This window comes from Podarcis bocagei, assembly GCF_964188305.1.
Source record: "Podarcis bocagei genome assembly, chromosome: 4".
Taxonomy (NCBI): domain Eukaryota; kingdom Metazoa; phylum Chordata; class Lepidosauria; order Squamata; family Lacertidae; genus Podarcis; species Podarcis bocagei.
In genome coordinates this window covers 56,911,346-56,937,959 of record NC_138128.1, presented here as the reverse complement: position 1 = coordinate 56,937,959, position 26,614 = coordinate 56,911,346, and the positions used below count along the sequence as shown (strand labels likewise).

At 40.6% G+C, this 26,614-nt stretch overlaps 1 protein-coding gene across 7 annotated transcripts in view; it reads left to right on the top strand.

Annotated features, from left to right (window-relative positions):
* The window catches only part of ATE1 (arginyltransferase 1), a 74,308-nt gene that overhangs the window by 3,578 nt on the left and 44,116 nt on the right, over nt 1–26,614 (top strand). For 4 of the 7 annotated variants that reach the window (XR_014007847.1, XM_081193004.1, XM_081193003.1 and 1 more), the window contains exons 2-9: nt 1,353–1,416; nt 2,834–2,896; nt 3,441–3,544; nt 3,772–4,023; nt 6,259–6,482; nt 9,292–9,420; nt 12,038–12,166; nt 23,812–23,844. Coding sequence is in view for 6 of the 7 variants with exons in the window: in XM_081193004.1 (XP_081049130.1) it covers nt 1,353–1,416; nt 2,834–2,896; nt 3,441–3,544; nt 3,772–4,023; nt 6,259–6,482; nt 9,292–9,420; nt 12,038–12,166; nt 23,812–23,844 (998 nt within the window). In the remaining variant the exon portion in view is untranslated. The remainder of the gene's footprint in view (nt 1–1,352; nt 1,417–2,833; nt 2,897–3,440; nt 3,545–3,771; nt 4,024–6,258; nt 6,483–9,291; nt 9,421–12,037; nt 12,167–23,811; nt 23,845–26,614) is intronic. The other 3 variants (XM_081193005.1, XM_081193001.1, XM_081193002.1) reach the window with 2 other exon arrangements.

Sequence of the window (26,614 nt, the reverse complement as noted above, 5' to 3'; positions counted from 1 at the left end):
AGCCAGGTGTAAAACAAACTGCCTCTTAGCAGCTGCTAAGCAGTGCAGGGGTTACTTTTGAGCTCACAGTCCTCCTCTACACACAATATTTGTTCTCCAAGCTCTCTTCATTTTGGCTGCCTAATTGGAAAGGGGAAGTCATGTTGTTGTTGTTGTTGTTAAAAGAATGTTTAGTCGTTTAGTCGTGTCCGACTCTTTGTGACCCCATGGACCAGAGCGCGCCAGGCACTCCTGTCTTCCACTGCCTCCCGCAGTTTGGTCAAACCCATGCTGGTAGCTTCGAGAACACTATCCAACCATCTTGTCCTCTGTCGTCCCCTTCTTGTGCCCTCCATCTTTCCCAACATCAGGGTCTTTTCTAGGGAGTCTTCTCTTCTCATGAGGTGGCCAAAGTATTGGAGCCTCAGCTTCACAATCTGTCCTTCCCGTGAGCACTCAGGGCTGATTTCCTTAAGAGTGGATAGGTTTAATCTTCTTGCAGTCCATGGGACTCTCAAGAGTCTCCTCCAGCACCATAATTCAAAAGTATCAATTCTTCGGCGATCAGCCTTCTTTATGGTCCAGCTCTCACTTCCATGCATCACTACTGGGAAAACCATAGCTTCTCTGAGTTATTCAAGCCCCTTCGCCACGACAAGGCAGTGATCCATGAAGGGGTGTTAAAAGAATAGGATGTCACAAATCCTTGTTGATCTACAGCTACTCACCCAGAGATAGTAATAGGCCCTCTGCTGGGTTAAAGAGCAATATTGTGGGTGTGAGCAGGAACTAATGAAAAACTGACAGTAGAGGAGGAGGTTCAATTTTTTTGAGGAAAGAAATGGGTTTTGTTGCAAAGAGGCAAGGGGTGGGACAGTAAGGAACAATGGGACAGAATAAATGGTGGGCGAATAAACACAGAGCTAGATTTGGCAGAGTTGCTGAATGCCTCTGAGACAGAAGGAGCAGATAGAGCTGAATGTGCATGTCAAAGGAGGACAAGGAGGACTTGTTGCTAATGCAGATAGGACCATTTCCCTTAAGCATTGACTTGGGGAGAGTAATGGTGGAAAAAGCTAATGAAGTGTAGTAAACTAGATTGGTCAGTGGATTTGCGGTAGAGACTAAATATAGGGTGTTGAAGTGTTGGGTGGATGTAGCAAAACTAGTGAGGAATGTGGATTTTAATGTTCATCACAAAGTTTTAATTTTGTGTTTAAAAATTTTCAGCAGTGTTTTTTTTTTTAAGGTTTTGTGTTGCAAAGAAATCCAGGAAGCAGTAGCTTTCCACAGGAACTGGCTTTGTTCCCATTGTTTGAAGTGAAGTTTTTATTTCCCCCCCTCCCTCATGTCTTGTTTGATGTGTGTTTCAGGCATGTGGGCTCATTCACTGACTGTCCAAGATTACCAAGATCTTATCGACCGAGGTTGGCGAAGGTAAGAGATGCCATCTGAGCACTGTTGGTGTAACTGAATCCAGTGTTTCAATATTAAAGAGCATATCGTGGAATTCAAACTGCCACATTTTATTGTAAAAATATATAAGATCATAAACGTCACATTGTACCATGAGGAAACTGAAAGGGAAAGTGTTTTCAAGTCATGCTAGCAAAGTGCTGCCCTGCTTGTGCTTCTTCAGTCTTAGCTTCTCACTCCTCCTCACAGAAAATATATGACAGTGTCTATTTCTACTGGGGAAAGAGTGTAGACTTATCCCTAGTTAACCTGGTTTGGAGGACCTACTTAATTTTTGTGCCTATGTGGCCTTCAGCTCAGGCATAGTAAGCTTATGTTCCTCCAGATATTGCTATATACAAACCCCCACCATCCTTGGTCATTGGCCATGTTGGCTGGGAGTTAGACTACATCCTTGAGCATCTAGAGGTCAGCAGGTTTTAGTGGCAATTAAGGAAGAAGTGGGGCATTTGCTATGAAGAGAGACTTGAGAAGGCAAGGAGACAGTGCATAATTCTGCAGCCCCTTTACAGTCTCTTTCATCATAAGCATAAACTTCAGTTTGGCCCTTCGAGAGCTCCCATGCCATGAGTGAGTTCATTTCATTTCCTGCTCTTTTTCTGTTTTGTTGCAATATCTAAACAAACTGTAATTTGTATACTATCAGAAAAGTTCTCCATTTGTGAATAGGGGACAACTTGACTTCTTTCTAAGAGAAGTCTTTTATTAGGACCACTAGCCCATTTGAAGTTCTCCATTTAAAACTAAGCGTCACCTAAAGTAATCATTATTCTGGTATTTCTTGGTGCAAGAAATTGACTAGCAATACCTTCTTGAAAAGAGGGGCTCTAGACTTGAGTGTACCTTTTCAGAAGAGCTGGGGCCCATGTTCCATCTGGCCTATGTGGAGACTCCCACCTTTAGTAGATATATGTCTAGTACTTCTCAGCAGAAGACTTCCAGGCATGGGCAGCCTATTTCTTCTTAGTCCCATAAGGCCAGCAGTCATAGTGCAATAACTCCAGAATGCCGCTGCATTGCACATCGCCAAGAGACGAGCTAATTGCTTTGGATGGTTATGATCATGTGCCTCGGAGAGCATTTGGAAAGTGGGGTATACATTTCTTAAATAAATATGTAGCGACAGTTTAAATACAGTGGTCTCAGACTGGTTTGCGCATAATGCCAAACCCTGGTTTAGTGCATTGTTCTTTAACAAGACTACAATTCCCATAATCCCTGACCATTGACCATGCTGGGTGGGAATTGTGAGCATAGATTAGCATTATGTGTGACCCAGGAATCGTGGTTTAAACAAATAAGTTATTTAAACCTTATAATTCATGGCTATTCTAAGAACTAAACATACATTTTAAACAGGTTTTTTTTTAACTTATAGGAGTGGGAAATACATTTACAAGCCTATTATGAATCGTACATGTTGTCCTCAATATACAATAAGGTAAGGCAATACTTTTGTATATTTTCTTGAATGTCGACATATAGACAGATTCAGATATCTGCTTAATGTGAATATTAATGGGAAATGGTGACTCGTGATGCCATTAAGCTATGAAGCAGGTTGCTGTGAGGGTAAACAGTTTATTATGAGCAAGCAGGAACCCTGTGCATAAAATGCTTTTAGTTGTACTTGTAGTGTTGTAAAGAACCTTGCTGAAAAGAGATGTAAAAATATCAGAGTAATTTGTACATTGCAAGACTTTGAAACTGTGTGTTCTGCTGGGCTTTAATTCCATTGTAACTTCTCAGCCCATTTTAGTGAATGCGGGTGATTAAATGTTAATGTTGTCATAATTCCAAACATCCACAGAAATATTGAAAGAGCATCACTAGCCACTAATTAATGTGGTATTGTTAACAAAGCCTAAACTGTTCCATGGAACCTAGACTACATGACTAATTGATAACATACATATCAAATTTTTGTTTAATATACTATATTATTTGGCGGATACCTTGACTATATTCTCTTTTTCTTTTTTTAGATGCCGGGCCTTACATTTCCAGCCTTCCAAATCACATAAGAAGGTTCTAAAGAAGATGTTGAAATTCTTAATGAAGGGGGAAATTCCTGTAGTAGACAGTGAAGGTAATAAGCGGTCTTTTAAACATTACTTACTGTTGTGGTTTTGTGCAGTTGAAATTGTTGTGCAATTAAATTTCTTTTTTACTTAGATCAATAGGTCAATGGCATGTAAATTATATAGAGCTGTAGCTGTCTTTTAAATTCTAATTATTAGTGTTATATAGTATTTTTTTATCAGCTGTCCTTTGTCTTTTGCTCATGGTTTGTCCTAATTTTTCCCCTATTTACAGTGGAGCCTATGGATTCTCACACCAAAGATACTGATGGCTGCAGTTTTTTCTTAAAAGATGAACCAGACAGCTGTCAGGCTGAACTAAAACCCCTCAATCCTGATCATTTGGAGAAGGTGGAGAGTGGGGAAGGTGAAATAACTGTGAAGAAAGCAGACTCAGACCATATTGAATTGTCTCATGAGAAAGTTAATGCCAATTCTGGGGAGCCGTTGGAGTCAGCTAAAGTTAGTCCGGCAGTTCCCAAACCAGGTAACTAATCTTTAATATAAGAAGAAGGCAAGACAGCTTTGCACCTTCTTTTCTTCCTTGTTTGTCTTGTGTGATTTCCAGAAATTGCAGATGGTTCAGAATTCAGCAGCCAGGTTGCTCACTGGATCAAGACAGCCTGAGTACATAACACCAATCCTGTGCTGACAGCACTCGCTTAACAGTTAGTTTCTGGGCCCAATTCAAAGTCCTACTTTTGACCTATAAAGCTTTATGTGGCTCAGGACCCCAGTACTTTCAAGGGCTGCCTCTCCCCATATGAGCAGACCAGGACACTGCCATCATCATTTCAGGCCCTTCTTCATGTGCCCACAGGAAGCTTGGAGGCTGGTGACATGAGAACAGGACTTTTCTGTCATGGCTCCCTGCTTGTGGAAGGCTCTCTCTAGGGTGGCTCACTTGGCACCATTATTACCTGTCTTCAGGTGCCCATCAAAATCATTTTTTCCCTCAACCAGGAATTAATTAATTCACCAGTAGCCTCTTTTAGTGGGTGGGGTGCTTTAATCCTACATTTTAAAAATATGAATGTGAGAGCCGGTGTGGTGCAGTGGTTAAGAGCGGTAGTCTCATAATCTGGTGAACCAGGTTCGCGTCTCCACTCCTCCACCTGCAGCTGCTGGGTGACCTTGGGCCAGTCACACTTCTTTGAAGTCTCTCAGCCCCACTCACCTCACAGAGTGTTTGTTGTGGGGGAGGAAGGGAAAGGAGAATGTTAGCCGCTTTGAGACTCCTTAAAGGGAGTGAAAGGCGGGATATCAAACCCAAACTCCTCCTCCTCCTCCTCCTCCTCCTCCTCCTCTTCTTCTTCTTCTTCTTCTTCTTCTTCTTCTTCATTTTTCAGTTTTGTTTCGTGCTGGTTCTAATGCACGTGCAGAAACCACCTTCTTGACTGTTGGCCCTGCTTTGAGTTACTTTTGCAAAAAAAACGGGAGGGCGGCGGCTAATGAGTGGCTTACAAATACAGTATTATAACTTTATACACAAGTAGGAAATTATTTGTGCTGCTTAGCCTTACAAGTGATGAGTACAAGTGTTATATGCAAGGCAGACATATACAGTGGTACCTTGGTTCTCAAACTTAATCTGTTCCGGAAGTCCATTCCAAAACCAAAGTGTTCCAATACCAAGGCACGCTTTCCCATAGAAAGTAACACAAAACGGATTAATCCATTTCAGACTTTTAAAAACAACCCCTAAAACAGCAGTTTAACATGAATTTCACTAACGAGACCATTGATCCATAAAATGAAAGCAATAATCAATGTACTGTACTATAAAATAAATAAGACACTATTGTAGGTGATAAAAATTAAAATTATTATTTTTTCCTTACCTGCACTGATGATAGTCATGGATTGGATGGGGCGCTTTTATCAATTTCCGCAGTCACGCAATCAGTCAATCAGTAGCTGAACTGGGTTCCACACAGTCACAAAAACAAATTAACCGAAAAAGCCTCAAAAACAAAAACACAAAATAAATCGCAAAAACAAAAAAGCGCCAAACTTAATCCGTTCTGGAAGTCCGTTTGACTTCCGAAATGTTTGAAAACCAAGCCGCAGCTTCTGATTGGTGCAGGCGCCCTGGAAACAATAGCCAATAGCTGCATCGGCCGCTCGGCTTCCAAAAAATGTTTGAAAACTGGAACACTTACTTTCGGCATTCATGAACCAAGGCTTTTGAGTACCAAGGCGTTTAAGAACCAAGGTACCACTGTACTAAAAAACAAGCAGTACATACATTTTGAGTAGACAGTAGTTGGAACAGATAAGCAAGGAAGAGGGAGGGAGGGAGGAGAGAAGGCCATTGCTATGCCATATGAATTACTTTGGCAGAATAGCTGTTGTTTAGGAATGTTTAAAGTATAAATAGTGCTGTGCCTTTTACCCAGCTGGCCACTTTCCTCTCTGCAAAGGGAGCGTCATGTGGCATCACCTTCTGGTGCTAAATAAATGCCTGTTAATTGATCTGACTGGTGTTTGGTATTGATTGGAGCATCCAGGCAAACCCACAGGGATACTGGGGATCACCCTGGTATTTTCCCCAATACAAGCACAATACTAAAATGCAGCTGGAGCGTCAGAAGAGGATTACATTTTTCTTATGGTATTCATTGCCTTTCTTACAGTCGTCATAAAAGTATACAGGTGAATGAATGTAGCTATTCTACAGCACACACTTTCGCCATTGAGTATGTTCGCATTGCCTTTCTAGGGAAAGGAGCCGACTTGAGTAAGCCACCCTGCCGTAAAGCAAAGGAACTAAGGAAGGAACATAAATTGCAGAAGACCCTTCAGAACCAGACACAAAATCCTTCGCTGCAAACTGAGGCTCAGGTTTTGCTTGGCCAGCGCTCGAAAGCTAAAACCAATCAGCCCAAATCAATTGAAGACTTCATTTTTGCCTCCTTACCTACTGAACCTGTGCACCAGTTAGAGGTACTGAGATACTTACTTTGATTGACGTGATACGTAGAGCCATCATGTCATTCTTGTACAGCTGCTTACGTTGAAGGTATTTGATTAGTCAGATGTGAAAAATGTTCTACTTTTAATTGTAAAAATTGGTTGCATTATAACATGCCTTGGTGTCAATTACTGGCATTTGAAAAGTCCTGCGATGTTTTCAGTTTAGCCTTATAGGACGTTGTTGTGTGTATGTTAGTGTGTGCAAAATTTAAGTGGATGTGTTCTTTGCAGAAACACAAGAGGGTGCTGTGGTTCCACCTAAATGAATAGCGCAGTACATTTCCAGAACAAAAATCACATTAGTGGAACTGTAATTAGATATTAATGTTATATAAAATTAGTCCCCTAATTTGAAGTAAAAATTAGAAATGACAAATAGCTAGATTTTTACATCACTGAAGATTTTTACATCACTGAAGAAGATGCTGTTTCACAAATTTTTTATCAGTTTCCAGTACCAGACTCCTGGCTATAATTTGTGCATTTCTGGAAATTTTTAGGACCTATTTTCCCCCAGATATGCATATGATGGCATATGAGTCTATTACCTATTCACCCCGTGAAAAGAATTTCTTAACCAGTTTTGGGCAATGTGCTGAAACTTACATACAAGGTAGCTGACAAAGAATTACTTTATCCTCTTGGCCACTTCCCTGGGCACCAAACAGCTCCTGGGAGAGCAGTCCTTGGTCCCTAGGAAACTAGGTCTTGCTACTGTGAACCAGTCTTTCCAATCAGCCCCTTTATCTCCATCAAAACTGGTGGAGTGGGGAGAGAGGATGCCTGTCACCACTGTTCAGCTGGATTTTCTGTCTCAGGGGTTGAGGCTGCAAACCTCTAGATCAGTGGCTCTCATCCGGTGGGCCACAGAGTTCGTCAGTGGCTACTGGATATTAAGAGCCACTTCCCAAAGCCTGGCAAGTAAGGGAGAGGGAGTCCCACCTGCTGGTGGTGGTTACAGCCCTTCCCCACAGCAAGGGGCCTCGTGCAGGTAGAAAGTAGTTAAGCAACAGAAGGAGGTGATGGTGTATGGTGGCAGGGCTTTTTTCAGCTGGGAACCTTTGCTCTAGAGCAGGCATCCCCAGACTTGGCCCTCCAGATGTTTTGGGACTACAACTCCCATCAACCCTAGCTAATAGGACCAGTGGTCAGGGATGATGGGAATTGTAGTCCCAAAAAACATCTGGAGGGTCGAGTTTGGGGGTGCCTGCTCTAGATGGTCAAAAGCTGATTATAGTTCTTTCCCTTATGGGCACTTAAATTGCCTCATCCCAGATTCTGTCCCTGATCTTACACTTTTTCATCTTGTAACTTTCCCTTTGTCACCCTCCTGTCAAAAAACATTTGCATGTCATGTGCTTGCCTCCTGTGTTTTGACCCACCCTTGCTTCTGTTTTAGCTTGTCTCTGACCCTGGAAGGACATTTGACTTTGGCTCCTTGATTACTGCCTAGCATTAACATGACCTCTGACTCCACTTGCTCTGTTCATTTGCGATTGCCACGCCAGGTCAGATTCTGTTCAGTGTAGCACCTAGCCATGACAGGGTATTTGCTTGGTCTCTTGCAAGACATGACTCATAGCCAAGATGTAAGGGAAATAGTTTTTTTCTTATTGAGAATTGGATCAAAATTTTGATACATTAGCCTTAGCAGAAAAAATAGTGAGCTTGAGGCATATGTTGGCCCAGGTCATGTATCACATTAAACTATGGCTTAAAACAAACTATGGTTTGATGTGAGTGAGCAACTTGCTGGTGCATGTTGCTGGAAAGTTTTTTGCAGTGCTTCTTCCCCATTCTTGCCATACCACAAGTAAAACAAGTCAGGGTCTGGTTTGTCATGTTGTCCAAATACAATCTATTATTTGTTTCCCTCCAAACCATGAGTGGCAACCAGTATTTGTTCTTGGCTTACTTCTCATGCCTCGTTCTGGCATGTTTGTTTATTTTTTCTTAGGAAAAATGGATATAGTTCCACTAATAGCACATTTTAAAGCATACATTTATGTGTGCTAAGTCTGTTTTCCATTTGATAATGGTGATATTCTGGGGTTCTGTGGCATATAGTGAAAGAGGAGGCTGAGACAGTAATCCTAAACACCCTTACTAGGAACGAAGTCCCATTGAACTCCTTGAGACTTCTGAGTTAAACATGCTTAGGATTGAACTGCTAGTATAGTATGTGTTAACATGAAGTTGTGCTAATAGGATTTAAGGGAGATTTAAATTATTCAGTTGTGTTAAAAGAAATCTCATCAGTGTTCTTGTCCTAGCATCTCAAAATAGTGCATAGGTGATGGTAGATAGCCAACAGCAAAGACTGATAGGAAAATGGCAGGAAGAAAAATGACCTCATGCAATTTAAGGGTGGATGTGGACTTGAGTAGCAACTTGTTTTTGTTCTTACAACATGTATAGAATATATGTATTTATGTTTGAATAATCCTTATTATACAACTGCATGATTCACTCAAAATTCATTTGGTATTAGCCTTTGTAAACTATTGAGTAAAGTGCACGGTGTTTACAGAACAATGACTGGAAACTAAACTTAAATGGTTACATGGAAAATAATCTTTTCATTTCTTAAAAAAAATAAAATAAATAGGCGTAGTGGAGCAGAAAGTAACATTGGCCTTGAGGGGGAAATGGTTGTTTAAAAGTATTGTTGATTTCATTGTGTAAATGTTGATTTAACTATAGTTAGTTTCTAACTGTTTGTATTCTTCCCAGCTTTTGAATGGCTATTATTCCAATAATGAATATCTTTCTTTGGAAGGTGAGGCTGGTGCAATCATCTCCACCAAGTTCCCTGTTCAAAGCCACCTTTCAGGAGTCTTACCAGGTCTATAAACGTTACCAGATGGTTATTCACAAGGACCCACCTGATAAACCAACCGCCAGCCAGGTCAGACACAAGCATGTTGCTTTGGTCTATTCTGAGACATTTGGAAGCTGTTCCTTTAAAATAATTAATAGCCATAGAAACTTCAAAAAAAAAAAAAGAATTAAACAAAACTTAAATCCTGGAAGTACAAGGAGGTTTTGCATATCTCATGAGTGCCACAAATAATTAAAGACATTTTCAAGCAAAAGGAGAAGCAATAATGGGGGTTGCTGTGACATTGGAGATGGAACAGGTGAACTAGTGAAATACACTTTAAATTCCCCAAACAGTAGGGTAGCTAGGTTTTGAAAGTTGTATGTGCCTCTATAATGGGCGATCCTACAGGGCTTGAGTGTGTTTCACAAATATTTGTAAACAGCTTTGAGGGCTTTAAAAAAAATAAAAATCAAGTGGTGTATAAATTTTATGAAATAAATAAAAATTAGGGCACAGTTAACCTTGGGTTGAATTTATGCTGAGGTCCTATCCATAAAGTATGTTGCATATTGGATGGGGAAGGAGAACAAAGTTTTGGAAGAGTGTGTGTGTAGGATGAAATGCTTCCCTTACACCTGTTCAACTCTTTGACTTACTCTTTACTTTTTACTTTCCATCTTCATTCTCTTCTGCCCCTAACATACCAACCTTTGCAAGGTACTGTGAAATTCTGAAAAGGCCCATAGTTTCATTCAGGCAAGAAGACATGAGGTATCTAGGACATGGCTAGACTCTTCAATCAGTACCCATTATTTCTTTTGCTTCAATGTGTTGTTGATGCCCCTGTCCATACTGCAGTTTGCTCTCACACCCTCATCTATCCCTTGGCAATTCCTTTTCCTTAATGTAGGCTTCTTCATCTCTCTCCTGACAATTCCCAACTCACTTTGTTCACACTGTTCTGTCTGCTTTCTTTGGCAAAATATCTGAATTCAGCGATGGAAATAAGTCACAAATAGTGGTCATTTGTGTGTGTGTGTGTGTGTGTGTGGTGGAATAGTTTTAGAAAGTGTTAGTGTTTCCTGATAAGCATCAGTTGGATAAAGGCATCTTTCTCCATTCAAAATGTACAGTGGTACCTTGGGATGCAAATGGGATCCATTCTGGAGCCCCGTTCGCATCCTGAACAGAATGTAAGACATGACAGCGCGTCTGCGCATGCACGGGTCGTGTTTCGCCGCTTCTGTGCATTCGCGTGACATCATTTTGACCGTCTGTGCATGCGCTAGTGGCGAAACCAGGAAATAACGGGCTCCGTTACTTCTGGGTCGCTGCGGAACGCAACCCGAAAGCACTCAACCTGAAGCGTATTTATCCTGAGGTATGACTGTACTTTGTGTAATCATTGATAAACAGTCTTGGGTCCTGACGTAGCTGCTGCTGGAGGGTGTATCCTCTGAGTGGAGCGCCAGTGGGGATATTCCTGCTGGCAGAAGTTGTGTGGGGAGGCAACATTAACCAACTCCCCCTTGTGGTGCCTGAAAAACTGTTCTGGAGGACTGGTAGGATCCTCTGGAACAGCGGGGCCAAGGAATAGAGAGAATCTGCTGGATCAGTAATCATCTCTGGACAGAAGGAGCCCTTCTGTTTGTGGAAAGCTAAATTTGGATTCCAGCCTATGTAAATTGTGGTGGGTAGCGTCTGCTATAGTGATGGATTGTGGAAGATGGTAGGGAATTTAGTTTGCAGAGTAGATCATACTTATGGATAATTCCTTTGGGATTATGTATATTCAGAACTGGCCTTTATGTTAGCTGTGATTGACCAAACACATAGAGTGACGAAGTCCAGAGGTGCAAAAACCTAAACATAATCTAGTGACAAGCATGTGGATTAATGTAGAAGTCAGGAAGCAGGTTTCTCCTGTATGACTTCCATTTGGGTGGGAGGGAGGCTGAGTACCCCAGTGAAGGCCAGAACATGGAAGATGTTCATATTGTGCAGCTCTGTTGAGGTATTAGTTCTGCCATTTACAATGCATGATTAAGATATTTGAAAGGTTTTTGGATGAGAATTGTGTATAGCCCTCAGGTGTACAAACTCTAATTGAGAACTTCTGATAATCTAGAACTATTCTCACTAGACCGGTAATGAGTAAACTTTAACTACAGAGCCAGTTCACTTGAAGCATGGACCAGGCTTTTGCTTTAACATCACTGCTTTGCCTGAACTGAGAGTACACTCTAGAAAATATATGAAAACTCCAGGATGCAGCGAAATATTGGTTGTAGGGGGCAAGCTTGCCTTCCATTTTTGATCTTATTGAGAAATCTCAGAATTCACCTCCTTCTAGAACATGAGACAGTCAAATCCTTCTTGACTTACCTGGAATTTTGATTACGTTATCTATTTTGCATGGAGAGATAATTGGCATAGAATATTAAGTGGCTCTGAGTATTACTGTTTTCAGCTGGTATGCAAACTATCTCTTCCTGTTCCTGGAGTGCAGAACCAGCTTAGCACTTAGAATGCCACCATTGGTTCAAATCTTAGTAATACATTTCTGCGGTTGCTGGGCTTCCTTGTATGTCTCCTAGGAAGAGGCTTTGAAATGGATTTGAGGAGATAGCATACTAGCCTTACCTTCAGAAGCATTTAGACAAATGCCAACAAAGTACCTTTGTTTTCCCTTGCTCTGAAGGTGAGGTTAGTACCTGTTTCTTTAGAGGACCCGCAGTTCAAATCATCTTTCACCCAGTCTGCTGCTTTATTTGCCAAGTATCAGATGGCCATACACAAGGACTCTCCTTTTGAATGTAACGAGTATCAGGTACAGTTAACTGCATGCACTTTTTTTGTCCTTATTATCATTGGTGGTGTGAATAACAGGCTATTGCATTGACTTTTCATCAGATCTGTGAATGTGGTGGGGGAATTAGGATTTGGATGTGCCTTCCAGCAGTAGCGTTCTTATGTCCTCAGTATTTTATCTGTGTCCTGAATCGGTTGGAATAAGCTTTCTACTGTTCTCCTAATCCAGTTATTTGGAAGTAAATCCCAGTATCACCAATGGGATTTGCTCTGAAATAAGTATGCTCGGCCCAGGTATAGTGCAAGTATAATATTTCCTGTTCTGTCATGGTGTACCCTTCTGGTTTGCATGCTTCTCCCTATTCTTCAATCTCTTTGGTTCATGTGCTCTATTTCTCCCCCATCATCTTCTCTTTGGCTTGAAGTCCTTCATATCCCTTTCCATGACTAACCATGGTTAGCATTACACCTGAATTGCAGTTAACACTAGCCATGGTTAGCTTTAAACCAGAGTTTGAAGTGGGTTTAAAAATGTGGTTTAATGACTAACATTAATGTCATTTCAGATGGAATGCTAGCCATGTATAGTACTAAAAGTGGTAGGGGAAGGGATTTGAGTGGAAGAGAAGAGGAAGGGGTCAGATTGGAACGTGCAAGTCAAAAAAGACACTAGAGATCAGTCAGTGTTATGTTAGTAACAGACATAAGATTAGTGTTTGATTTAGAAAACTAAACTCATGGCTAAAACGAAAAGCCTCCTGTTTTCCAGACAGTTGAAACTAACTTTTATGATCGATTTAGGATTGACAACAATTGGAATTATCAGTACAAGAAATCTGGGCCATTTCAACATCACAGCTTAATGGAGGGTTTAAAGTTTTGCAGAAACTATATAGCCAGGTGTCATAACTTCTGTGTGTGTGTGTTTTGTTTTTTGAAAGCTTAACATTAGTTATGGCTACAGTTCAAAATACATTTACTGCAGTCTCTAATCTCTTGTTTTCGGCACTCCTTTTGATTCTATGCATTGCCTTATTTTCTTGTATTGTTGTAATATTGAAAATTAACTTGCTTGCAGTCTGCATCTTGAAGAATTTAAGTGTAGAATGTTGGGCATATTGCAAGTGTTTAAAGGTCAGCAGTTGCCCATTTTTGATGTAACGGTAAACCATGGTTTAGCTCTATGTGTGGAGCCGATGCTAGCTTGTACTCAAGTATTCTGACAGGAGACAATTGAAACCTTCCACTTCCAGTATTAAGTCAGTCTCTTATTTCACTACTCACCTGGCCAACATCGGTTACTAGGAATTCCATGCAGGCAAGTGCAGGAATTCCCTCCAGGTGACGAAGAAGGCTGGTAAAGGATGAAAAGAGCACTCTGTTTATCCTTTGCCAACCCAATGTGCTTCATGTCTGCTGCTGCTGCTTTTTACCAGGATTGGATTTGTTGAAACAAGCCAGGATCAAAATGTGAGTTTTGATTCTGGCATATTAATAAGCAGCTGCGGGGGCAACTGAGCCAGGCATATGTAATCAGTGTAACCCCTTGCCCACGGAGTGCTTTTGCTGATAAAATCAAACCTCCCCCCTTCTCTTCCTACACCAGTAGAACACCACAGTTGTCATGTTCGGTTTGGACTGAGATCAAAGCAAATCTTGGTTTCAGTAAAACCTGTATGAATTAGGTGTGATTGGAGACTTACTCAGTGAGTCGATTTTAAATGGTGCCTGTTGGATATATGGAATTACTTCATATAAAGCTATTTTATTTGCTCAGTTTTCTCATATATATATCTTTGTTGTAATGCTGGATTTTTCATCTGCTTTTCTGTTTATTGTCTTGTTTTATGATTGTTTTTATTGTAATTCTAATTTCTTTTAATATGTAACATAAGCTGATCTGGGAGCCTCACTGGCTGAAGAGCTGGAGCAACAAGTGCATGAAAAATAATAATTATGCAACATTTTAGAAAGAAAAACTGCTGAGGCTATCTTCATCCTGCTTTATAAAACGGCTATTACCTTGAAAAATATGATTTAGGCATCTATTTTTTTCCAAATTAAATATGCACCGCCTTCTTTTAAATAGCTTATTTTGAAATGATATTATTATGTTTATTAGGATTGTAGAATGTCATAACAACTTCAAAAAAAACTGTTACACAATGGCAAATTGCCTTCTCAATTGACTTTGGGTTAGCCTTTAGTTTAATAGTTTATAAGGTGAACCCTCCCTCTCCCCTATCCCTGGGTAGGAAAAACATACGGTATTTATAAAGCCACTTTCTGTGAGCAAAACTAGACATGTAGGTGTCTTCAGTTCCTTTTTAAATCTTACTTTTAAAAAGTCTGTTTGCTGCTAAAATGATGAGATATAAACATGTTGTTCACATTAAATATGTGTAAGTTATCTAGGTTTGGTTCTCAAATACATTAGGAACTATGCAATTCATGTAGATCAACATCTGGGATACTTGTTAATATCAAGTGCCAGATTAGAAAATATGCCATGAGAATTATTTTTATTAAATAGGAAGTTCACTGGCTAGTGATAGGTTCATAAACAGTTAACATTCATTTTCATTTTTAATATGCTGTTAAATTGTTTCCCAAAAAGCCTGCCTGATGAATAGAGCATAACTGTCAGGATTTGAAAAAAGTCACACTGTGTTCTGCAGCATTTCTTCCTAGGAAAGTATATACCAAGGCTTGCACCCTTACTTTATTGCCTGCATAGTATTATAGGTTAGCCCTTGGAAAAGGACTACTAAATGTTAGGAAACAAGTTTTCACACAATATTTCAGTGTCTAGACTAGGATACAGCTGTAAAGGTAAAGGTACCCCTGCCCGAAGGCCAGTCGTGTCCGACTCTAGGGTTGTGCGCTCATCTCACTCTAGAGGCCAGGAGCCGGCGCCGTCCGAGGACATTTCCGGGTCATGTGGCCAGCATGACGAAGCTGCTGTGGTGAGTCTGCACCAGCGCAGCACACGGAAACGCCGTTTACCTTCCCGCTATAAAGCGGTACCTATTTATCTACTTGCACTTAAAGGTGCTTTCGAACTGCTAGGTGGGCAGGAGCTGGGACCGAACGACGGGAGCTCACCCCGCCGCGGGGATTCGAACCGCCGACCATACGATCGGCAAGTCCTAGGCACTGCGGTTTTACCCACAGTGCCACCCGCATCCCATAGGATATAGCTGTAACTGACTCCAAATGTAAATGTTCTAACATTTTCATCTGATGTTCAAGTAAACAATTGTGTTGATTGTTAACACACCTTTCTGGACACCTTTCTGTTGCAGGGAATGGATTATTCAGTGGCTGAGCATGTAGCCTGAGATCTCCAGCCACTTTTAGTTGATATTTGACTTCCACATTTGCCTTACTTGACAGAAGTTGCTAACTCTTGTACTTATTAGGAAAGAGGCTTTATCTTTTCATTTCCCCCCAGCATTTAGTTTTTATATAGATCAAATTAAACAATTAAGAATCAGTCTCGGTGCTTATTTCCTAAAATGGAAAGATGCTTGCAAACAGGGTACAACTTTGTAATATTTTGTATGACGTATTCTGTTCCCTCTCCAAAAAACATCAAATAAGACATATTGATCTAAATATCTACCTGTAGAAAGTGAGATACAAAGCATGCACATAGCAATAATTAAATGTTGAGGCTACAGTCCCGTGCAGTCTTCCTTTTCCAAAGTACCTCATGAAAATGCACTTCATTGCAAACAATTTTAATAAAGGAATTGCACCATAAAAATAAACAAATGTAGAGGCACAAAGGGCAAAAGGCACTGAATAACAACTGATTGCAAGCAGCTAAGTGAAGATTAGGCCATCCGACAGACTCTAACATATGGTATTTCAAGGGGTGCAACCTACCTAGCAATAGCTCAGTTAGTAGAGCATAAGACTCTTAATCTCAGGGTCGTGGGTTTGAACCCCATTTTGGGCAAAATATTTCTGCATTGTTTACAAATCTATGACTATGATCATATGAGGTTTTGATATGTAAGATGTCTGACAGGAGCACATGATGCAGGAGCTTTGAAGCAGTATGAAAATAAACTGGTTTTAAATAAACTTCTAGCAAATGGGTGGAAGTGCCTTTAGACTTTTAGAAAGAAGAATATAAACACTGGTTGCTCTGAGACTCTGAATCCCAGAAACCTGGACCAAAACTTCTTCAAGCATCTAAATGTAGTTATCTGAGGGAATTGATATAATATACCTAAGTTAAATGCATAAATCACATGAAGGCAGGGTCAGTTTAATGCATAAGTAATAGTATGTTTTAGAGACATTGCTCAGAGACTTTCATGAATTCCGCAGACCTTTTGTGGGAATGGATTTAGGAGCTCATGTGTACAATTTGTAGAGTGTGTGTGACAAACCAGATCACATTTGTGTTTATCTTCTGGAGTTTTGCAGCAGCTGTTCTGTCAGGCATGCAAAACACCTTTCTTACACAATGCATACATGTTTTAATGATTTTTATATTAAGTCACAACCTTTGTAGTTTTTCCTTTCATTGATCTAGGAACTAGAGTTTGAAAGTTGAGTGGCTATGAACATGCAGTTTTATATTGCCCAGTCTCTTATGAAAAACGATTCTGACAACATACAGAGTTCCTGACAGTTAAACAGGCTGCTAGTCCTTGCTGTGGTGCCTTAATGGAATGGAAATTCCTCAGAATTACCACCCACTGTTGCAAGGACATCAGTGTAACTACATGGTGTTTGGTGCTTTTTCAGTTGAAAGAGATTTTAAATAGTCTTCTGCTCCCTGTCTGTCTCTGAAACTGGTTCCATAGCAGAAGGGGCATATCGCTCCATAGCAAATGCTGAAGCCCTCTGAATGGTTGATCTGCATTGGTACTAACAGTCCCTCGCCAATTAAAAATAACGTTTTAATTTGCTTTTCAAATTTGATAGTGTTTATATTGACAGCAGCTTGCACCACTAGCACAGCGTGTCTTCAAGTCATAATGTTGCAACACACAAGCTGTCTGTGGATCTTCTAAAGTGTAGCCGTCAAGCAAAACAATATGTGCAGGGTTTTCCTGAGGAAGACAACACCAGCGTCTTTTCTCATCTGCATACTCCCCATTTCTTTTTCAGTAGGAAACAGCAACCCCTCAGTGGAAACTTGCCATGGCTTGTGCCTTGGAATTAAAATTCAGGGGCTAAATAAAAAGTGCTGGAATTTAAATTAACATACACATACAGCAGATTGGATGGTCTGCATCTTAAAATCTGCCTTTATTATGTCAGGTAACTCAAATTTATCGAGAAGTAAGCACTTTGTTTACGTAAGCATCTTCCTTCTACCTGATAAAGAGGTCTCTGTAATTTTTTAAATTTTAATGTTCAACTGCTAGCAGCAATTCCATTACAATTACCTAACTATTTTTGTGTCTCTTCTTCCTTAACACAATATCAGGAATACCAAGTGTGTGCACATGGATTACACTTCCTTTATTATATAGTACTTTGGTGCTATTTTTCTTAGAAGTCTTTAATGTCAGATTCTCAGGACTAAAGTTATGCCACTACTAGTACTAACAAGTTTATATCTGATTAACAAGTTTAAATTTAAAAATATATATTTCCATGTTCTGTTACTGCCTTTGATAACAGGGTTGCTATTTTGAGGCTGCCGTACGCAGTTTCCATAATGCTCTTTTTGTTAAAACTCATGTTTGGCAATTAAATCCCTTTATGGTATTCTGAAGAAACGGTTTACATCTGCAGGGTAACCAAAACAAACCAAGTGGCAATTACACCAGTTAGAAAACATTTCCATACATGATCATAAGTCTGACAGTAGTTCTCTCAAATAGCCATAGTTAACAATTTTATTGCTGTTTAGCCTTACTGAAGCAAGCATTCTACTCCACTACATTTGGCATATTTTATAATGACAAGTTTATAGGAAAGAAACAGTGTGTTGCTCAGTTTCCACTGCAAAGCTGGACTACCTTCTTACCTTAGGCTTAGTAAAATATTTGTTTTGGAAGGAAATTTATTTAAAGACCTACAAAATATTCACTGTCTAAAAAGCTGCATGCAATAATGTTAACTGAAGGGGGGGGAGCTGCAGTGCCTCCCCAAAATGACAACATGGAGGCCGAAGCACGTGGAAGGTAAAGAACATGGGTTTGTATCTAAACAAGTTATGCTCGAAGTACACCCATATGAATGAATGGCCCTCGTACCTACGGGACCGCCTCTCCTGGTATGCCCCACAGAGGAACTTACGGTCTTCAGACAAAAACATCTTGGAGGACCCAGGCCACAGAGAGGTTAGGCTGGCCACAACCAGAGCCAGGGCTTTTTCGGCTGTGGCTCTGAGCTGGTGGAATGCTCTGTCACAAGAGCCTAGGGCCCTGTGGGACTTGCCATCTTTCCGCAGGGCCTGCAAGACAGAGCTGTTCCGCCAGGCCTTTGGCCAGGGCACAACCTGACTCCCTCCTTTGGCAATCCTCACAGAACTCTAGCCCAATGGTTGCCATTAATCTGTTTTGAATTAATTTTATAATGAAATGATTTTAGAATGTTTCATCATTTTACTGTTGTTAGCCGCTCCGAGCCCGGCTTCGGCTGGGGAGGGCGGGATATAAATAAATTATTATTATTATTATTATTATTATTATTATTATTATTATTATTATTATTTTAGTCATCTCCATTAACCTCAGTAGGTCTAATCATGTATCACTAACAGGTGGTTCAATACATGATGTGCTACAGTTCATACTGGATCAGGCCCAAGGATCATCTAGTCCAGGGGGTCAGCAAACGTTTTCATCAGGGGGTGGTCCACTGTCCCTCATACCTTGGGGGGCCGGACTGTATGGGGGGGGGCGTGCAAAATGAACGAATTCCTATGCCCCACAAATAACCCAGAGATGCATTTTCAATAAAAGCACACATTCTACTCATGTAAAAACACACTGATTCCCGGAATGTCCGCAGGCCAGAATTAGAAGTATATTGGGCCAGATCCAGCCCCCGGGCCTTCGTTTGCCTTAGTTTGCCTATCCATGATCTAGTCTCCTGTTCTCACAGTGGCCAGCCAGATGGGCAGCCTGCAAGCAGGACTTGAGTGCAGCATTTGTGATTCCCATCAACTGATATTCAGAGGTGTACTGCCTGTGACAGTGGAGGTAGAGCATAACCATTGCGGCTAGTAGCTGATCTGTTTAAAAAACAATATTTTGCCTTTGCCCACAATCCCTTTCCAGCTTGAAATATAAATATTTGGAAGAAATCTGCATCTTCACTTCTTTTGCTTACTTATTGATACACTAGAGCACAGTGTGTGATTCAACTAGGTCTCAGAGAAAGTGATGCTTCTTGAATAGGAATTTTTGCCCCATTCTGAAATGGCTTCATTTGCCATAAGTGGCATACATCATGCACCCAAATCTGACTGGTTGCCCAGAAGAGAACGCGACCAAAAGTGTTTCCCTACTCCTATTCTGATATATGGAAGTTTGGTCCAATCAAAGGTGCTAAATGTTTTTGCTCTTCTGTGGACTGCCCAGCAATGGCTACAACTCATGACATTCATGTATTCTAAGTTAACTTTAGGTATTTGAAGTAAAATGTTGCAGAACAATCTCTGGAAAGTCAGCAGATATTTAGAAAATGTTTTGGCATTTGCTGACCAACAAAAACGTAGAATTCAAATTCTTGAAAGTCTTTCCAATGTCAACTATGTCTTCCTCTGGTGCCAGATCTTTTAATTAAGGAATTACTGAGGTCTGCATAAAAACAAAGTAATGCAGATGCTTAGCAATCGGCCTCTTTCTCAAAGATGAATAGATCTTTGGAAACTACATTATAACTCTCAAATTCAGAGGTATAATTAGAATAATGAAACCAACAATTTTCCCATGCCTCAATCCTAAAGCTCCAGATTACCCAGTCTTTTGAACACCTTGGTTGTGAATGATTCCGAAAGGCCTAACAATAGACTCCACACTGTTCCCTTGTCTTTGACAAGGGCTTAGGCTTATGGAAGTCTCCTTTTTGATTGTCAAAGGGCTTGTCTAAATATTTACCATCCATTTGGAGGTTAATTAGATCTTGCCTGCAGCTACAGGCATACTGCAGTAAGAACAATACCAAAACCAAAATTAGATAGTGCTAGGGAAGGAATCCATATTACCCTTATTTTTAGTTCTTGATTCATTTGAATCTAAATTGTGTGGTGGTGGTGTATTTAACCATATTGCTTTCTTTTGATGAAATAGTCAACTGTACTTCATGGCTTTCCAGTTGGCACAAGTTTTATGGACAAGTTAAAACAGCATCTGGTGGCATGTTAACAAATTGTGACATAAGCTATGGACCAGAGCACGTAGAATAAAAACATTTCTATATAAATACATTTTTAATATTGGCATAAACGCATATGCTACCCTAGCAATTTATGGCTATTCTTAATGCCTGCTTTACTCAATGGTTTCAAGAAATGCAAACTTTTCAGTAGCAACTGATAGTGAGCAATAAACATTTTTTAATTTTGTAAAATTTATATACCGCTTGACTGTAGAAACAAAACTCAAAGCGGTTTACAAAAAGCACCTTTATTTTGCATATAAATCAATCAGTTCAAGAGACCCAAACTTTGGGGCCGCAGATTGTCTAAACCAGGCCCTAAGGTTGGATCCCAACCTAGTCATACCAGATGTAGACCCATTTATATCAATTGACTTCGGGATGACTAGAGTCCCAAGGATTTGATTGGATCTCCTCTAAGTATTACACAGTTTGGAGCCAACCCATAGTGTGTAGTAGACACAGGAGGAAAATATATATTTGGTTTGGGGTTTTATCACAAGCAGACATTCTTTGGGTTATCCTGTGGTATGAATGGTTTAGTGTATACAAATACTATTTTTAAACATTTCAAGTTTCTGAAGATTTCTGAATGTTGATGGTGGTCCCATAGAATGAGATTAGTACTATCCATTACAAGGCAAAAAGGGTAGGGTAAGAATATCAAAACCATGTTTTCCTTGTAATATCAGCATGGGGCTGTGAAATGTTTGTAGAGGAGAATTTATGGGGGGGGGGGGAGAAGAGGGAAGACACACAAATGGTTCCCATTCCCCCTACTGCTTGATTCCCCCCCTTCATCCAAACTGACTTGAGGGTGGGAGAATCCTGAGAGGAAAGAACATGTGTATTTGTGTGTGTGCGTGTGTGAAAGTGTTAACCAACCCCGTACGCTTTATTCCCTATGATGTTCCTAGTCCCCACCCACACTCTTGTTAACAAGCAAAATAAATGTCTGCCATCATTAGTATGTGCTGAATGATTTATAAGGCACTAATATATAAGGATGCTTGCTAAACTGTAAGGGGGGGGGCGCAATGATTTAAAACCAAGCTCTTTGTCTAAATTTGCTGTAGGTGTGAAATCAAATTAAAGTCTTGTAAAGGAGGACCTTTCCAAGTGATGTTCAGCTCCTGGACCCTCTTACAAATTGTATATTGCTCTTTCTTTTGAATCGTTGCTCAGAATGTCATTCAGCTACCATCTTCGTGTGCTGCTCTTTTGCAGGTGTGCTCAGAGTTATTTGTGGTTCCTCCAGTATAAACTGAAAGCTACAGGCTTTTCTCATTTTTAAAAAGGGCTTTCAAGTGGTTCATGCTTACTAGAGGGGCCCTCGTGTCAGCAATACATTATGTCTTTCTTCTTGAATGTCACGTTCTGCACAAATGGACTATAAGAACCGTTCTGCTGAATCAGACCAAGGGCATATCTAGTCCAGCATTCTAGTCACTCAGTGGCCAACTAGATGTTACTGTGTCACAAAATGTGCTGCTGAAATTAATGTATTGGATGCATCCATGCAGCAGTCACCTTAGACGCCCTATTCAGACATTCTTCACAGATGCACCAGATCCTTTGGAAAAGGGTATCCTGCCACTTGACCGTTTTGGAGATGCTTGGGGAAGACTCCCACTAGTCCTACTCCCCATGATAATCACCTTGCTGGTCCTGATTCCACAACCTTTGTAGTTGTACACACATAGGAGCCTCATTATTTTGCTGTTTTGGGGGGAAGCAGGGGCAGCAAGGTGTTGAACATTAGGAGTGGTCCAACAACTCCATGCATGCCTTGTATCACTCCTCAGTATGACCTGACACTTGCACATGACAAGTGAGAATGAACCCAAGCAGAAATGGAAATCCATTCACTGAGTCCTGGTTCAGATTGCTTACTAGCCTTTGGTGCTGGTGAACTGCACCTGCCTTTCCTTCACAATGCATATGTCGGTGGAATCCAGTAATGTGCAAGTGAACTTTTGCTTGTGCAACAGAACTTCATCTTCCTCCCCTCCCCCCTGCACACTCACAAATATGTTCCAGTGAGGTTCTCTCAACCTTCTATAGCAGATTTTGAGGAGTGCAGGGGTGAGGAGGTGATGTTCTATTGGTTGGGAGGTAGTTTGCTTGTCCTCACACGTAGAGAATGTCAGGTGAGCAAGGCTTTCATGTGGGAAGGTGCTTTTAGTATGATTTCTTCCCTCTTTTTGAGGTGGAAGTGTGAAGCGCTTGTCCTCCCATAGCAGACCATTTTGTGTGATAGGGTTGGGGGAGGGAGGGGATGCAACTCTGCCATGCAAAGTTTGACTGACTAAGCCAGAGCAAAACATCAGTGGGTTGAAAGATTCCTGCCCTGTGATTTTGGGAGTTGGATACTGCAAATATGGGCGAAAATCCCCACTCAGGATAATGTGACGAGGAAACAAATTTTCAACATTATTAGGCCATAGCTGAGAATCTTGGATCACTTGATGTATGTACGAGATCTATAATTGCTACCCTGATTCCTAGTTGCCACAGCTGTTTCATTAGACAATCCTGCAATTTTAAATATCTAGTGGTTCAAATATTCCAGTCCCTAGCTTAATGTTGTTCGTAGTCTTGCCAACCGACTTTTCTCTGAATAATTTGTTAACTTTAATCAGTAACTTCAAATGAGGGCCTAGTTCATTGTAGAATAGTTAAGGATGTGGCAGTTTTCAAACACCAAAGCCACCCAATTAAATTTCCAAGCATTTAACTTAAGAAAGCTACTATTTTATTCATACCATGGGGGATTTTCACAAAGCAATTATTGCCCTTCTTATTTCTAAATGTTGTTGTGGTTTATAGAAGAGGCAACTTGAACTCATCTGTAAATTACTGTAACCCATTGAATATACCTTAGTCAGGCTTCTACTATATATTTTGGAAACTTGTTTGTCAGTTCACTGTAGATTTGGACACCACTTAAGATATCATAACCAAATTATGCATCTGAGAACAGATCTTTGTCTGTTTGGATGCAGTTGGGCACTACTTTGAATTAAAATAGAGAACTGCACATTGGGGGGGGGAATGCAGTAATTTTAACTACTGATTTCAAAATTGCATTGAGTTTTTTGGGGTTTATTAGCAATTCACAGCAACACTGCGTATGAGGCTGCTAGTTAAGTACAAGTTGAATTCCTAACGTAATAGTTAGCAATACATCTATGTTAAAAACCTTCTGATTTATTTGTTTTTCCCTTTGTTATGTTTATGTATGTTGTTGCATCCTTGACATGTATCCTTGGTGCCCTGGACTCCGGATAAACATCCCAAATGCAGTTCACAAGGTTCCTCTGTGAATCTCCACTTGAGGTAAGAAATCATGTTTTAACTCAAAATATTTACAGTTTTAATACAGATTTATAGTTCACCTCCTCTGCCTGGTGTCTACCATTACATTTATAATGCAAAACATAACATTTCCTCAGTTCCAGTAAATTGGATAATCTGCATCTATTTGATTTTGTTGTGACTTGTTGAATACTTTGAGTCTCTTAAAAATGCTAAGTGAGTTTGCACAAGATTTCTTAACTGAATACTATAGAGGACTAACGTATGGTTCTTGAATGAAGATAATATTTCATTAGTGGTTCAGATCACCATTCTGCCATGAAGCTCATTAGGTGATCAGTCAGTTTCTCTCATTCTTACCTCCTTACCTACCTTACAAAGTTGTTGTGGTGATAAAATAGGGGAAGAACCACGTGTGCCGCCTTGGAATTCTTGGAGACAAGGTGGAATACAAACTTTGTTTTTTGGTTGTTGTTTTTTCCAAATGACCATGGGGATTTGTCCATCAAAGTGAATTTTGTTGTAAAGGTTAACCTATGCAAGCTAATAAATAAGGCCATGGGTGAGTCTTTGCTGTGACACCTAAAAAACCTTTTCAGTCTTGCTGAATCCTGGTATGTGTATATTGAAATCCATATTTTATACCACGTTATCGATTGCTTCCATTTACTGGATTTTTTTGTTGGTATACCAGTTGCATAATGACTGGATCCATGTCCGGACACTCATACATGTACCTCCCCCTTCGTGTGAGGGATAGTTTGCTTCCTTCCATTCCAGCCACTGCCCACATTTGGGGCAGATGTTCTAAAGCAGGAAGCCTGCTGTCTGCATGTAGGCTCCCCATGTGGTTAGCAGTCAGGATTCAAATTCACACAGGGAACAGGCTCCCCATTTCAAAATGGCCTACTCCTCTTTCCCTCACACAGTGAGGAACACATACGTTTAAACCCCTGAATTAGAGCTAACGCTAGCCAGTTTTCAGTTGCTGAGTCTGATGTTTTGGCAGTGGGGTGGATGTAGGGCAGGGGTGCGGATCCTTTTTCAGCCCACAAGTTTCATTCCCTTGTGAATTAAGTTGGGGAGAGCCTGGGGAGAGTTCTGAGGGCTAAATAGAGAGACATGGAAGGCGTACATTCAGCCCCTGAGAGCTCACCACCCCAATGTAGGCCATATGTTAGCCCAGTTTGAATGTTAAACAATATAGAGGAGCAGGTACGTGGCTTGGGGGTGTTCCTGGATCCATTACTGTCAGGTGGCCTTGGTAGTCCAGAATGCCTTCTTTGGCTGGTGGTCCAGCTGTGCCCCTATCTGGACAGGGATAGCCCAATTTCTGTGGCCTATGCTCTGGTAACCACTAATGCGCTATATGTGGGGCTGCCCCTGAAGATGGTTCAGAAACTTCTTGTTGTTGTTGTTTAGTCGTTTCCGACTCTTCGTGACCCCATGGACCAGAGCACGCCAGGCACTGCTGTCTTCCACTGCCTCCCACAGTTTGGTCAGAAACTTCAGCTGGTGCCAAATTTGATGGCTAGGTTGCTCACCAGGACAATACAAGTTCAGCTTATAACGCTGATCTTGGCTCAATGGCACTGGCTGCCAATTAGTTTCTGGGTCCATTTCAAAGTGCTGGCACTGACCTATAAAAGCTTACATGGCTCAGGACTTCAAATACTACCTCTCCCCATATGAACTGACCCTGCACTTGTCACCTGAGGTCCTTCTCCATGTCCCCGAGAGGTTTGGAGGATGACAACACAGGAATAGGTCTTTTCTGTTGTAGCTCCCCATCTGTGCTCTCCCCAGAGAGGCTTGCCTGGCACTATCCTCACCTGTCTTTAGGTGCCAGGCAAAAACATTCATCTTTACCCAAGCAATTAAATCTATGGCCTGTTATGTGTAGGAGGATGACTGTAATTATGATTATTATATTATTACTCTGTCTGTTATTATGATCTGTATTATGCTTTTGTTATTATACTCCATAAATTATGTTCTTGATTTTGTACACTGCCCTGGGATTAGACTGACTGAATGAATGAATACAATTTGCATTTAAGTTCCCATTTTGGTTTGGTTAAATTTTAAATGCCTGAAGTTTTTAATAATTTTGTATGTTGATTGTGAGTTGCCTAGAGTCTGCCCTGTGTAAAGCAACTTTGTGTTAGGCAACTAAATAAATTTGCATATACATTGAACAACCCAAAATCTGATTAATGGATATTCACTAAAGAAATTGATTGATGTATTTTTCTGACACATGTTTCTTTAAAATTATTAAGTGCACATAATGGATTTTTTTAAGCTTAATAACTAAAAGATTTAAATGCAGCAAGCATAATTTCCCTTTTGTTTTTCAAGTATCCACTTGGAATTGCAAATTGATACCTTTTAAAATATCCTATCCCATGCATGTGGGGCTTCTGAAATGCATTCCTTTCTTGACTCCCTACTTGCTTTCCTTCTTGAAACGGTGTTTGGCTTCTTGATCAGATTTAGCTTGTCTGATCTCCTTAATTAGCCATAACATGAGAATTTGAAACCCCCATCAGAATTGATAGGATACTTTGCAGATTCTCTCTCCCCCCCCCCCCATTCATGAGTGGATGGCTAATCCTTACTCACTGATGCAAAATATTAGCACAGACTGCTGTTGGATACCTTACAGGGTGGGCATTTTTTTAAGGCAGATCAGTATGAGAACACATAGAGCCCCCGTGAGGCTCAGTTTATACATGCCATTAGAAAAACAGGTTTGTATTATATGCTTGACTAATGGTATTTTTGGTGA